Source organism: Nicotiana tomentosiformis, chromosome 5 (genome assembly GCF_000390325.3).
Source record: "Nicotiana tomentosiformis chromosome 5, ASM39032v3, whole genome shotgun sequence".
NCBI classification, from domain to species: Eukaryota; Viridiplantae; Streptophyta; class Magnoliopsida; order Solanales; family Solanaceae; genus Nicotiana; species Nicotiana tomentosiformis.
In genome coordinates this window covers 131,496,051-131,508,506 of record NC_090816.1, presented here as the reverse complement: position 1 = coordinate 131,508,506, position 12,456 = coordinate 131,496,051, and the positions used below count along the sequence as shown (strand labels likewise).

At 35.5% G+C, this 12,456-nt stretch overlaps 1 protein-coding gene across 3 annotated transcripts in view; it reads left to right on the top strand.

Annotated features, from left to right (window-relative positions):
- The window catches only part of LOC104103376 (8-hydroxygeraniol dehydrogenase-like), a 143,727-nt gene that overhangs the window by 28,361 nt on the left and 102,910 nt on the right, over window positions 1-12,456 (top strand). The window contains exons 3-5 of one of the 3 annotated variants that reach the window (XM_070175369.1): window positions 1,400-1,910; window positions 2,029-2,182; window positions 2,262-2,709. In XM_070175369.1, coding sequence (XP_070031470.1) covers window positions 1,400-1,910; window positions 2,029-2,182; window positions 2,262-2,464 — 868 coding nt within the window. In that variant the 3' untranslated portion in view covers window positions 2,465-2,709. Of the gene's footprint in view, window positions 1-1,399; window positions 1,911-2,028; window positions 2,183-2,261; window positions 2,710-12,456 lie in introns of those variants that run through there. The other 2 variants (XM_070175368.1, XM_070175367.1) reach the window with 2 other exon arrangements.

Genomic DNA, 12,456 nt, shown 5'->3' with positions numbered 1-12,456 from the left:
GATCAATATCAAAGCACAATTCAATAAGTGCTTTAAAGAGAAAAATAATAGTATATTGCTTATGAATGCGTGTAACAGTCTATTTACAAGTAATCAAACCCCTTTTATATAGTGTGTGAATCATACTTTAGATACAATTCTATAAAAGGTAAAAATCTCCTGATTTGCTGATTTTCTAGTTCATTATTGATACGTGCCGAGATTTCCGCAATAATACTCGACCGGTCACGGATATTTCGGCCTTATGTTATTTTGGTCTCCTGTTAGTTATACTGGCAATGTTTTCTCAAGCTCGTTCGAGGTCTTGGTCGATTCAGGGATCATGGACTCGATGTTCTCGAGTACGGGCATTCTGACCTCGTGCTCTGGTTTGATAGGACTCGGGGTCAATCTTTGATCCCTCACGCTCCGAACCCGATCTGTCATGTAGTAGACGAGCCCGGTTTTGACCGTATACAAAACTTAAAATGCATGTCATATAGATTGCATAATAATGGAATAATTTTTATACAATGTATAATAATGATATAATGTGTATTTAAAATGTGAATCAAATATATAAATTTAAAATACATATTATATAAGTTTAAAACGCATGTCATATAAATTGTATAATAATGGAATAACTAAAATGCGAATCAGAATATATAAATTTAAAATACATATGATATAAGTTAAAAGTACCAAATCTTATAATGCAAAAATACACAGTATATATCTAGGAAAGTGTAGAAAATAGGGGACGACTCCTTCGAGAATGGGGATATATAGAAAAGGCGGGGGGGGGGGGGGGGGGGGTATCTTTGAGAGAATCCAGTGAGGGAGAGAGAGAGAGAAGGATTTCTATTTATGGAATAAATAAATTAGAATCGAAACATATATTCCTTAAAAGCGGAATACTAATCCCGGAGTCTGTTTATTGCTTAATCTACGCATAATATTTGAAACCTGCTATACTTGTAAAAAAAGGGCTATTTATGGAATAAACAAAAAATAATGTTATTCATACAAATATTATTAAATAAAAGATTATCAGTGTAAAAATCTCTAAAATATTAGCCAAATCAAGGTTTATAGGAGAAAATTAAAGTTTCTGTCTTGGAAAATGGTTACGCTAATTCCATTTTTAAAGTTCTTTAATGGAATGAGAAATATTGAATCATAATTAAATTTGCATTTATCTTTTTCAAGAGATCAAATTGCAAGATAGATATATTTTCTTTTACTGCAAGAGATCAATAGCTGATTTATGTCAATTAAGGATGACATGGGAACTATTAAACTATCTATTCATCTTGCAAATTCGAAAGTGCAATTTAATCACATGTTACCCTTTGGATTAATTCAATACAGTTCATATCTAATAGGACTGATATTTTGAAATTGTCAATTGTTCCAGATATGAGTTTGTTGGTGTGGTAACTGAGATTGGTAGCAAGGTGGAGAAATTTAAGGTTGGTGACAAAGTAGGTGTTGGATGTTTGGTAGGATCATGTCGCAAATGTGAAAACTGTGACAATAATCTCGAGATTTACTGTCCCGATCAAATAATGACATACAATGCTATTTACACCGATGGAACCACCACGTATGGAGGTTACTCCGATATCATGGTAACGGACGAGCACTACGTGGTTAATTGGCCGGAGAATTTGCCAATGGAAGCTGCTCCATTGCTATGTGCTGGCATCACAACATATAGTCCTTTGAAATATTTTGGACTTGACAAACCTGGAATGCATATTGGTGTTGTTGGTCTTGGTGGCCTTGGCCATATGGCTGTGAAATTTGCCAAGGCATTTGGAACTAAAGTGACTGTTATTAGTACATCTGCTAGTAAAAAACAAGAAACAATTGAGCGTTTGGGTGCAGACTCATTTTTGGTTAGTCACGACCCTGACCAAATGCAGGTGAATATTATAATTCATGACTTTATACCTCGATCAATCAATCAACTATGCTTCAATCTTAAACGGGAGTTTGATATAAGAATAGTAATTTTCATTTATACATGTAAGCTGTAAGCAGGCTGCAGCGGGCTCGCTTGATGGCATCATTGACACTGTCTCTGCAATTCATCCTCTTCTTCCATTGATTAATTTGTTAAAAACTAATGGGAAGCTTGTAATAGTTGGCGCACCAGATAAACCACTAGAGTTGCCTGTATTTCCCTTGCTTTTAGGTACGTTTCTTGAATCGACTGTTTATATATATATATATATCCATGCATTTATACAGAAGTTATATAATTTGATAAACAGGAAGGAAGCTAGTAGCAGGGAGTGCCATAGGAGGGATAAAGGAGACACAAGAGATGGTAGATTTCGCGGCAAAGCATAACATTACACCAGATGTTGAAGTCGTGCCAATGGACTATGTGAATACAGCTTTGGAGCGTCTTGCGAAATCGGATGTTAAGTACCGTTTTGTGCTTGACATTGGGAATACATTGAACAAGAGTTAAGACACTGGACTTCTTGTTGTCTCATATCTCTGTATTTTGGGGCAAGAAAACTAGAATCTGGCCGACCATGTGTGTTTGTTAGTCTATTAAGAACCGGATTGCATAATGTATTTTGCCATATATAGGCTTATGAATTTGTTTAGCATGCACCTATTGGTGTTTATTTCTTATGTTTTGTGTATCAAAGAAAGGAGCCATACAAGTTTGATCACTCAGCCGGTTATATTTATTGTTTATTTTTTCTAGTCATATACATAGATTATACATTTATTATATATAATTCTACATATATAAATATCTCCACCGGCTAGTTTTAGTTTAAGTGGTTAGATGGCCAGTTATTTGAGTTAATTTTCTTTACTTTACTATTATGGTCCTTGGTCTAAACATCTTAAATAGGAATACTTTTAAGTAACCTTTTTAAAGTTTTATCTCTTGAGTAAAAACCATGAAGTCACATTTCCTCGTGAGATATAAAATAAAATTTGTTGGCGCCTAATGATATAACAAGGGAAAATCACAAAGTGGAAGTAGTTTGATCAATGTTGACATCACAAATTTTGTATAGTAAACATGTTAAACACGGCGTGCTTTAATTTAAATTACTTTATTTAGTGGTTAATCTAGTGTAGAGATTTCTTGGTTTATAAAAAGATTTACACAAATCAAAATAAGAGAAAGAATGAAAGATAGAAGAAAAAGCTATCTCTATAACCTTTTAGCCACTTTTTCATTAACGAAATTTATATAACGACGGAAAATAGTTTTCTTTTCTGATAACAGAAAAATTCCCAAGGGTAAGTTGAAACACGATTTGAAACTCAATATGTAACGGGTCTGCCGCTCTACATTATTCCTCACTCAAATACCAAGCTTTTGTGCGTGGCGGAGTGTGAACTCATGACAGGGGGCGGATCCAGCTTTAAGATATGAGTTCCCGTGAACTCAATAATTTTTGCTCAAATTCTGTATTTGTATTAAGAAATTCACTAAATATCTATACATATTTGAATGAAAATCCAGTTATTATTATATATATAATTCGAAATTGTTGTAGGAACCCATAAACTTCAAATTTTTAATCCGCCTCTGCTCATCATGACATGAGCTTAATCCGCATATCATGCATCAAGATGTTGCTTTTAATCTTATATATCTCAATATATAGGGGTCTGGCATTTAAGTGACTAGCAAGAATGATTGCTTTCCGTCACAAAACTGGTAGAGTGGGTTAATTATTCATTCCTGACAATCCATTTCCCTTCAGAACCTTGTCCTCAAGGTTCATCAAAGTCTGGAAATTGTGACCTGATGAAATTGTAGTCTTAGCACTAAAATCTGAGTTGTGGCCTGTCAGAGGATGGTAAGCAGCACTGCACCTGCAAATTCTTAAAGAGTTCCTTCCAAAAATTGCTAAGGAAAAATTTGTCTCTATCAGATACAATACTCTTAGGCAAGCCATGCAGTTTATACACTGTATCCATAAATATTCTGGCTACTTGAGAGGCAGTAAAAGGATGAGTTAAAACAATTAAATGAGCATATTTGCTGTACCTATCTCCCACCACAAATACGGTATCATGTCCTTCTGATTTTGGCAAGCCTTCAATGAAATCCATGGATATATGCTCCCAAGCTTTTTCAGGTACTGATAATGGTTGAAGGAGCCCTGGATAAGCCACTTGCTCATCCTTGCATCTCTGGCAAGTTTCACATTCTTGGACAGTCTTTTTAACATCTTTGGCCATAGGAGGCCAATAAAAAATTGCCTCCATCCTCTGATAAGTTGCCATATTCCAGAATGTCCACTAAGTCCAGGGTGGTGGATAGTTGAAAGCAATTGTTGTCTGAGATATGATTACCAACCCACACCCGTCCTTTGTATCTCAGTAAACCTTGTTGCAATGTAACCTCTAAATTAGTAGAAGGATTAGTGCTCATGGTTTCTATAGCTTGCACTACTTTTTGATCTCCTTCATAACTTGACAATACCTCTTCTAGCCATTTAGGTTGCAGTTGAGTTAACACCAATCACTGTGATTGATTGTCAACTATTGCTTGTTCATGCTTCCTTGATAATGAATCTGCCACAAGGTTCTCAACTCCTTTCTTATACTGTATCTCATAGCTTAATCCTATTAGTTTAGTTAAGCCCTTGTGCCATAAGGATGTGGTGATTTTCTGCTCCTACAAAAACTTCAAACTAAAGTGGTCAGTCTTGATTATGAAGTGGTATGGGTGCAAGTAGTGCCTCCACTTATCCACTGCCAACGGGAGAGAAATGAGCTCTTTCTCATAGGTAGACAACCCTTGATGTCTCTTGCTCAACGATTGACTCATGAAAGCCAAAGCTCTCCTCTCTTGCATTAGTACAACTCTCACTCCAGTATTACAAGCATCTACTTCAAGTATAAAGGGTTTGCTGAAATCAGGTAAGGCTAGGACAGGGTCAGTTGCCATGGCTTTCTTAAGGCTATGAAATGTTGTAGTAGCTTCTTGGTCCCATAAGAAACTTCCCTTTCTTAAAGATTGGGTAAAGGTTTGCTTAACTGAGCATAGTTTAAAACTTTCTATAATATTCAGTTAAGCCTAAAAAAACCTCTTAATTCCTTCACAAAAGCTGGTGTAGGCCAATCTATCATGGCAGAAACCTTTCTTTATCAGTGCTTAGCCCACTTCCAGAGATAATATACCCCAAATACTCTACTTGGGGCTGCCCAAATTCACACTTACTCTTTTTTGCAAACGACTGGTTCTTCCTCAATCTGTAATACCACTTCCAAATGTCTCAGGTGTTCAGTCATTTTTGAACTGTATATTATATTATCAAAGAATACTAATATGTACTTCCTCAGTTGTTCCTTCTGAAAGTATAGGGGGGGGGGGGGGTTGTTGTAGCCAATTAAAATCTTGGTCGACTAAGTGTGAGTTTAGTCGACTAGGTTTTGTACGGTGAACAATTTCAATAGGAATGAAATAAACTAACAGAAAGGTAAAGAAGGCACAACAGTTTTTATATTGGTTCAGTACCGGTGTGGTACCTACGTCTAGTTCCCTTGGGTCACAAGGGTTCTCTTAGATCTTTGATAAATGATTACAAAAGTGATGGTTTTAGTTCGTTCACCATCAACGATATTCAGCAACAGTGATTTTTGTAATGTTGACACAACTCTCTTTTGTGTTCTAATTCTTCTTATCTTTTGTGACACTTGTAGATTCAAGAATACAGTATTTGTACTAAGAACTAGAAAGGCTTAGAAAACAGTTTGTGTAGTTGCGTGGCTTTCTAAGTTCTTCCGCTTCTTCCTTTATAGCCTTTTTGAGTCTTCTGTTTCCTTGTCTTCTGGGATTGTATTGCAGTAATTCTAGGAATCCTTTCCTTGTGAGGCATATACATCTAAGAGAATGACCCAAGGGTTGCCTCATGAATCTAGCTTAGAATGATAGCTAGATTCATCTTTATTCCTTAGGAATTGCTTCCTTCTTGAGCTTCTGTAGAATCTTCATTCCAATCTTGATTGCTGTTCGTGATTGATAGGAACTTGGTTAATATTGATTGATTCCCTTCTTCTTAGGCTTGATTGATGTACTTTCCAATTCAAGATATTTAGTCGTTGAGTAGATCATTTTTCCTATTAGCAATGATGTTGCTTACCAGAATCTGCATACAAGAGTATATCATTAGTCAAAGTTTCTTTAGGGTTATTGATCATTATTAAAATTCTAAACTTAACAATCTCCCCCTTTTTTATGATGACAATAATCTTAAAAAGAGTTTGACTAATGTATGGATTCTTCCCTTTTTCAAGTGTGCTCCCCCTGTCTTCAAGCTTGTTCTTGTGTGTTGTTCTTGAATACATGTACTGTTTTTCTTTCTTCCCCCCCCCCCCCCCCCGACATCAATCAAAAAGAACAAGAGAAGCAATGTGCAATAATAGTTCTAACTAGGCAGGCAAAAATTATTTACAACTAAGCAGTTATAGGGAGCACAGTCAACTAACATGCTCACAACCAAAAAACACAACCAAAAGAGATAGTCTTAAACCACTACATAAAACAGAAAGAGTAAAAAGATTGTCTTAAGCATCCCACTCATTCAATTCCTTCTAAGGAAGTACTTCAGGGTGTTGATCACTTTAGTGCAGAAGCTGTTATAAGAGGCATCAATGTCTTTGGTGACTTTGGTCAGCTTCTCAGTAACATCCTGTATGGCCCTGATTCCTTGCCTCCTTGTGGCTTAGAGAGTGATCCTTAGCTTAGCTACTTCTGCTCCAGTTTTCTTGGTTACTTCCCTGATCTTATCTACCTGCTCCTGCATAGAGGTTAGTAATTCCTTGATACCTGTAATGTTTTGCTGCATCAGCATCAGCTGGTCTGAGGAGGAGGATATGTTGGCTTCAGATTTAATCCTCCCATTGTTCTGAGTAGGGATGACTTCTGGTGCTTTGTCTTTCTTAAGCCAAGTTCCCTCAATCAAGGTATACCCCATCATGGCAAAGACAGTTTTGTCATAGGTACTAGAGATAGTCTTAGGAGCATAGAGAGCCGGATCTATTTTTATGATTTTCAAGATGTGAGAGATTAGTAACCCATAGGGCAGACTGCTCGCAGAAGATGAAACACCCCTGATACGTTCAAGCATGTACTGACATATCCAAGAAAACCAATTGATAATTTTACCATTCACCAAACAATACAGAACAAATACATCTCTGAGAGATAGAGTACTCAGAGAGCCAGTACGAGGTAGCAGAGTTGTTGCAATAATATGGGCTAAAACACGATGTTCAAATTTCAAGTTCTTTGGTCCTATATCGGGGGGTTTTCAGACAGTACACTCTTAGCCTCTTCAAAAGATACTTCAAAATTATTTGGCCAGGAATGTTGCACAAAGAAATTATATCCAATAAACTTTATAGCAAAGATTTTCTCAAAATGATAAGAATCAAGGATAATACGAGTTCCTAAGACCATGGATTCTAGATCGTTTTTATCATTCACAAACAAATTTGCATAAAACATACGCACAGGCTCTTCATAGATAGTATCACCAACAGTAGAAAATAGAGAGACAAGTTTCTGAGTTTTAAAAACAGACAGAACATCACAATGAGAGTTTTTCATAGACTTTAAACTTACAGTGCGACCAAAATCAATCGACTTCCCTTTGAAGGCAACAAACCTAACCTTCTCTTCAGGACCATAGAAATTCATCTTGTCTTCAGGACCAAACTCTACACTTTCAGCTTTTCCCCTTTTCTGAGAGGATTGTTTGGGGATGGACTCCATTGGTCGTTTTCCTGCTCTCTTTTGGGAGATGAGAATGTCTTCTTGAGAGCCACTCGAATCTTCATATGTCAGCAAGTGATATGTGCTTTCGGAGGATTCGATATCAACAAGGTCATCTTTGATTTTCTTAAACCGGTATCTTCTTCTGGGTATGGAAGAGGAATGAGAGGGTTTGGTTTTAGCCATGAGTAGAAGAGGATAGAGGGATAGGAATTTGGTTTCTTTGAGAGAATGGGAGATATACTCGAGGGAAGGGGGGGTTAAAAAGGATTAAGAGAGGTCACCTCGATTCCCGGAAAGACGTATGAAAGGCAACTAAAAAGTTGCCTTATGCAAAACCCGCCGTCAGTTCATAATAAATGCATGTAAAGACTAATCAAGTACTTAAGATATTTTTTTGGGTGAAAATAACGAGATATATGGAAATAAACTAAAGCAATTATGGAAAATATTAAACAAAGTTATGAGGGAATTGTAAAAATACCAATTTTGTTTCAAAGAAAACAAAATCTTTCTTCAAGTAAAGGCTTTATAAAAATATCTGCTAACTGATTTTCAGTATTTATAAATACTAACACAATATCTCCTTTAGCAACCTGATCACGTATAAAATGATTCTTAATCTCAATATGCTTTACCCTAGATGATGCACAATGTTTTTGATAAACAAATAGCACTGGTATTGTCACACATAATAGGAACAGAATTAAGGCATAAATCATAATCTAATAGTTGATGCATAATCCATAGTACTTGTGTGCAGCAGTTGCCTACTGCCAAATATTCCGCCTCTATGGTAGATAGGGCCACACAGCTTTATTTTTTGCTGTGCCAGGATATAAGAGATTTTTCAAGTAATTGACACGTTCCACTTGTGCTTTTTCTATCAAGTTTATCTCCTGCAAAATTTGCATCTGAAAAGCCTTTGAGGTCAAAACTTTCTAAACTTTCGTACCATAAACCATAGTCGACTGTCCCTATCAAATATCTGATAATATGTTTAACAGCAGTCAAGTGAGATTCTTTAGGAGCCGACTGATATCTAGCACATTTGCAAATGCTAAACATAATATCTGGTCGACTAGCTGTAAGATAGAGTAATGAGCCAATCATACCTCGATACATTATTTCATCAACACTCTTACCATTGATGTCTTCATCCAAAGTGGTTGATGGACTCATAAGTGTTCCTATGGCCTTTGCATTAGACATACCAAATTTTTTGATGAGTTCTTTCGTGTACTTTGTTTGACTAATGAAGATCCCTTTCTGTACATGTTTGATTTGAAGTCCGAGGAAGAAGGTTAGTTCTCCCATCATACTTATTTCAAATTCTCCTTTCATGATGTTTGAAAAATCCTTGCACAATATAGGGTTATTACTTGTGATAACCCAAAATATCATCTTTAAATCTAATAATTAATTCTGTTTTCTAAGACCTCAAAAAGTACTATTTGTCACTCCTAGACTTGCGTGCGAAGTCCATAAAATTTTTCAAAATATTTTTATGTGAAAAATGGATTAAAATGTGAACTAAAACCTTAAAACTCAAAATGTTGACCAAAGTCAACTCAGTTGAGTTTTAAGGATCTAGTTCACATTTTAATCCATTTTTTACATAAAAATATTCTGAAAAATTTTACGAAATTCGCACGCAAGTCGAGGAGTGACAAATAGTGCCTTTTGAGGTCTTAGAACACATAATTAATTATTATATTTAAAGATGATATTTTCAGTCATCACATTCTCCACCTCTAAAACAAACGTTCATCCTCAAACGAAGTTAGAAAAAGTACCTGAGCTGGTGAATAAGTGTGGATATTCCATTAATTGTTACACAATCGGACATGCGGAGTAAATATCCACACTTATTCACCAGCTCAGGTACTTTTTCTAACTTCGTTCGAGGACGAACGTTTGTTTTAGAGGTGGAGAATGTGATGACCCAAAATGTCATCTTTAAATATAATAATTAATTATGTGTTCTAAGACCTCAAAAGGCACTATTTGTCACTCCTCGACTTGCATGCGAATTCCATAAAATTTTTCGGAATATTTTTATGTGAAAAATGGATTAAAATGTGAACTAGAGCCTTAAAACTCAACTGAGTTGACTTTGGTCAACATTTTGAGAAAACAGACTCAGATCAGTGTTTTGACAGTTTCGGTAGGTCCGTATCATAATTTGGGACTTGGGCGTTTGCCCGAAATTTAATAGGTCCCTAGCTCAAGTTATGACCATTTAATGGAAACTAGTAATTTAAGGCTAAAGATTTCCAAGTTTGACCACGGGGTTGACTTTTTGATGTCGGAGTCGGAATCTAGTTCCAAAAAATTTTATATCCATTATGTCATTTATGACTTGTGTGCAAAATTTGAGGTCAATCGGACTTGATTCGATAGGTTTCGGCATCGAATGTAGAAGTTGGAAATTTCATAAGATTAAAGTTTCAAGTGAGTTCGCACAAGAGCTAAATTCAAATGAGTATAACTCTCATGATATGAAGTTGTGTATGGTGTATTACCTATAAAATGAAATCTATTTGAGTCTAGTTTCTAACGCTTCAAACCGTTCGTCATTTGGACATTCCTACAAGAAGTTATGACCAAATTACCAAAGGCTGATAGAATGCGATTTTGCGACCATTATGCGATCGCAAGATGGTTATGCGACCGCAAACTGGTCGCAAATTGGTCTAGAACAGCCCAGTTCTGGGCACCGAATTATGCAATCATTTTGCGACCCGTACACCAATTGTGCTGTCCATTATGCCACAGCATACCTATTTTCGGAGGGGTAATTTTTCTATTTACATAACCCGACCCCATTTTGATAAATAGGCTTCGGGGTTTATTTTGGAGTATTTATCTGATGATTTTAGAGAGAAGTGAGAGTGTTCTAGAGAGAGAAAGTAGATAAAGTGTCTTGTTCATCAAATTCTTGTCCAAGCCTTGAAAACCAACAAGAAATTCCTCAAGTTCTTCATCAAAGAGGTAAGGTTCTAACCCCTAATCTTCAATTTCGAGTTTTGGTAATGATGGGTGATTAAGAATATGATTCTTGGGGTAAGTGTTCCTTATCCTATATTGATTATATTTCATGATTCCATACTCATTTACATCATGAATCTGTGAATTTAGGGAACAAAAATCAGATTTTTATAAAATCTTCCAAAAATGAGAATTTAAGATTTGAAGGTCCATTTGATATCAGAATTGGATTAATTTTGTATGGTTGAACTCTTAGCGGAACGGGTGTTCGGATTTCGTAAGTTTTTCTGAAATTTGAGACATGGGTCCCACTGTCAAATATTTAAATGAATTTAGGATTTTTATCCGAAAAATTAGTAAATTCATATGGAATTAATTCCTATGATTCGTATTGAGTATATCGAATTGTTTGTGAATATATTTGAAGCTTTTGGAGGCAAATTTAAAAGGAAAAGTTATGGTTGAGTAATTGATTGGAATTTGCAAAGCGAGGTAAGTGTCGTGGTTAACATTGACTTAAGGGAATAGAACCCTTAAATTATTTGGTATGTGAAATGCATGTGAACGACGTATATGCGAGGTGACGAGTATTTATACGTCGTCAAATTAATTGTTTGCCTGCTTACTTGAAAAATCATAAATTATTTTAAATTATAAATTATTTATTATAATAATTATTTCTCTCCTATTCTTTGTCAAATATTAATTCTTGAATTCCTGCATTAATTGTTACATGCTATTTTAATTATGTGTTTTAATTGTTATTTGACATTTAATATATTAAATATTAAACTGCCTATTTTCTCCCTGATTTCCATAATAATTTGCTACTTGTCATTGTTTGTTTCATAATTAAATCATAATTATTGTATACTTGTTGTCTTATAATTTTATATTAATTGTTGCGGTTATTGGGAAAATTTCTTCTATAAGAATTGGTAAATGAATATATTGGAGGAGCGGGTTGCAAGCCGCAACAATATTGAATTGGTAAATGTATATATATATATATATATATATATATATATATATATATATATATATATATATATATATATATATATATATATATTGGAGGAGCAGGTTGCACGCCGCAACAAAATTGATCGAAATGAATATATTGGAGGATAGGGTTGCACGCCGCAGCAGACTTATTAAAAAGTCCATATTGGAGGATCGGGTTGCACGCCGCAGCAGACTTATTAAAAAGTCCATATTGGAGGATTGGGTTGCACGCCGCAACAGACTTATTAAAAACTCCATATTGGAGGATCGGGTTACACGCTGCAACAGACTTATTAAAAAAGTCCATATTGGAGGATCGGGTTGCACGCCGCAACAAACTTATTAAAAGTCCATATTGGAGGATTGGGTTGCACGCCGCAACAGACTTATTAAAAGTCAATATTTGGGGGATCGGATTGCACGCCGCAATAGACTTATTTAAAAGTCAATATTGGGGGATCGGATTGCACGCCGCAATAGACTTATTTAAAAGTCAATATTGGGGGATCGGATTTCACGCCGCAACAGACTTATTTAAAAGTCTATATATACTTGATTGAAATAAATATATGACAGACTTGGTTAAAAGGAATATATTGGGAGAGCGGGTTGCACACTGCAACAGAATTGAATGTGAATATATTGTGAGAGCGAGTTGCATGCTGCAACAGAATTGATGGAAATGATAATTGGTTATGACTGCTGAA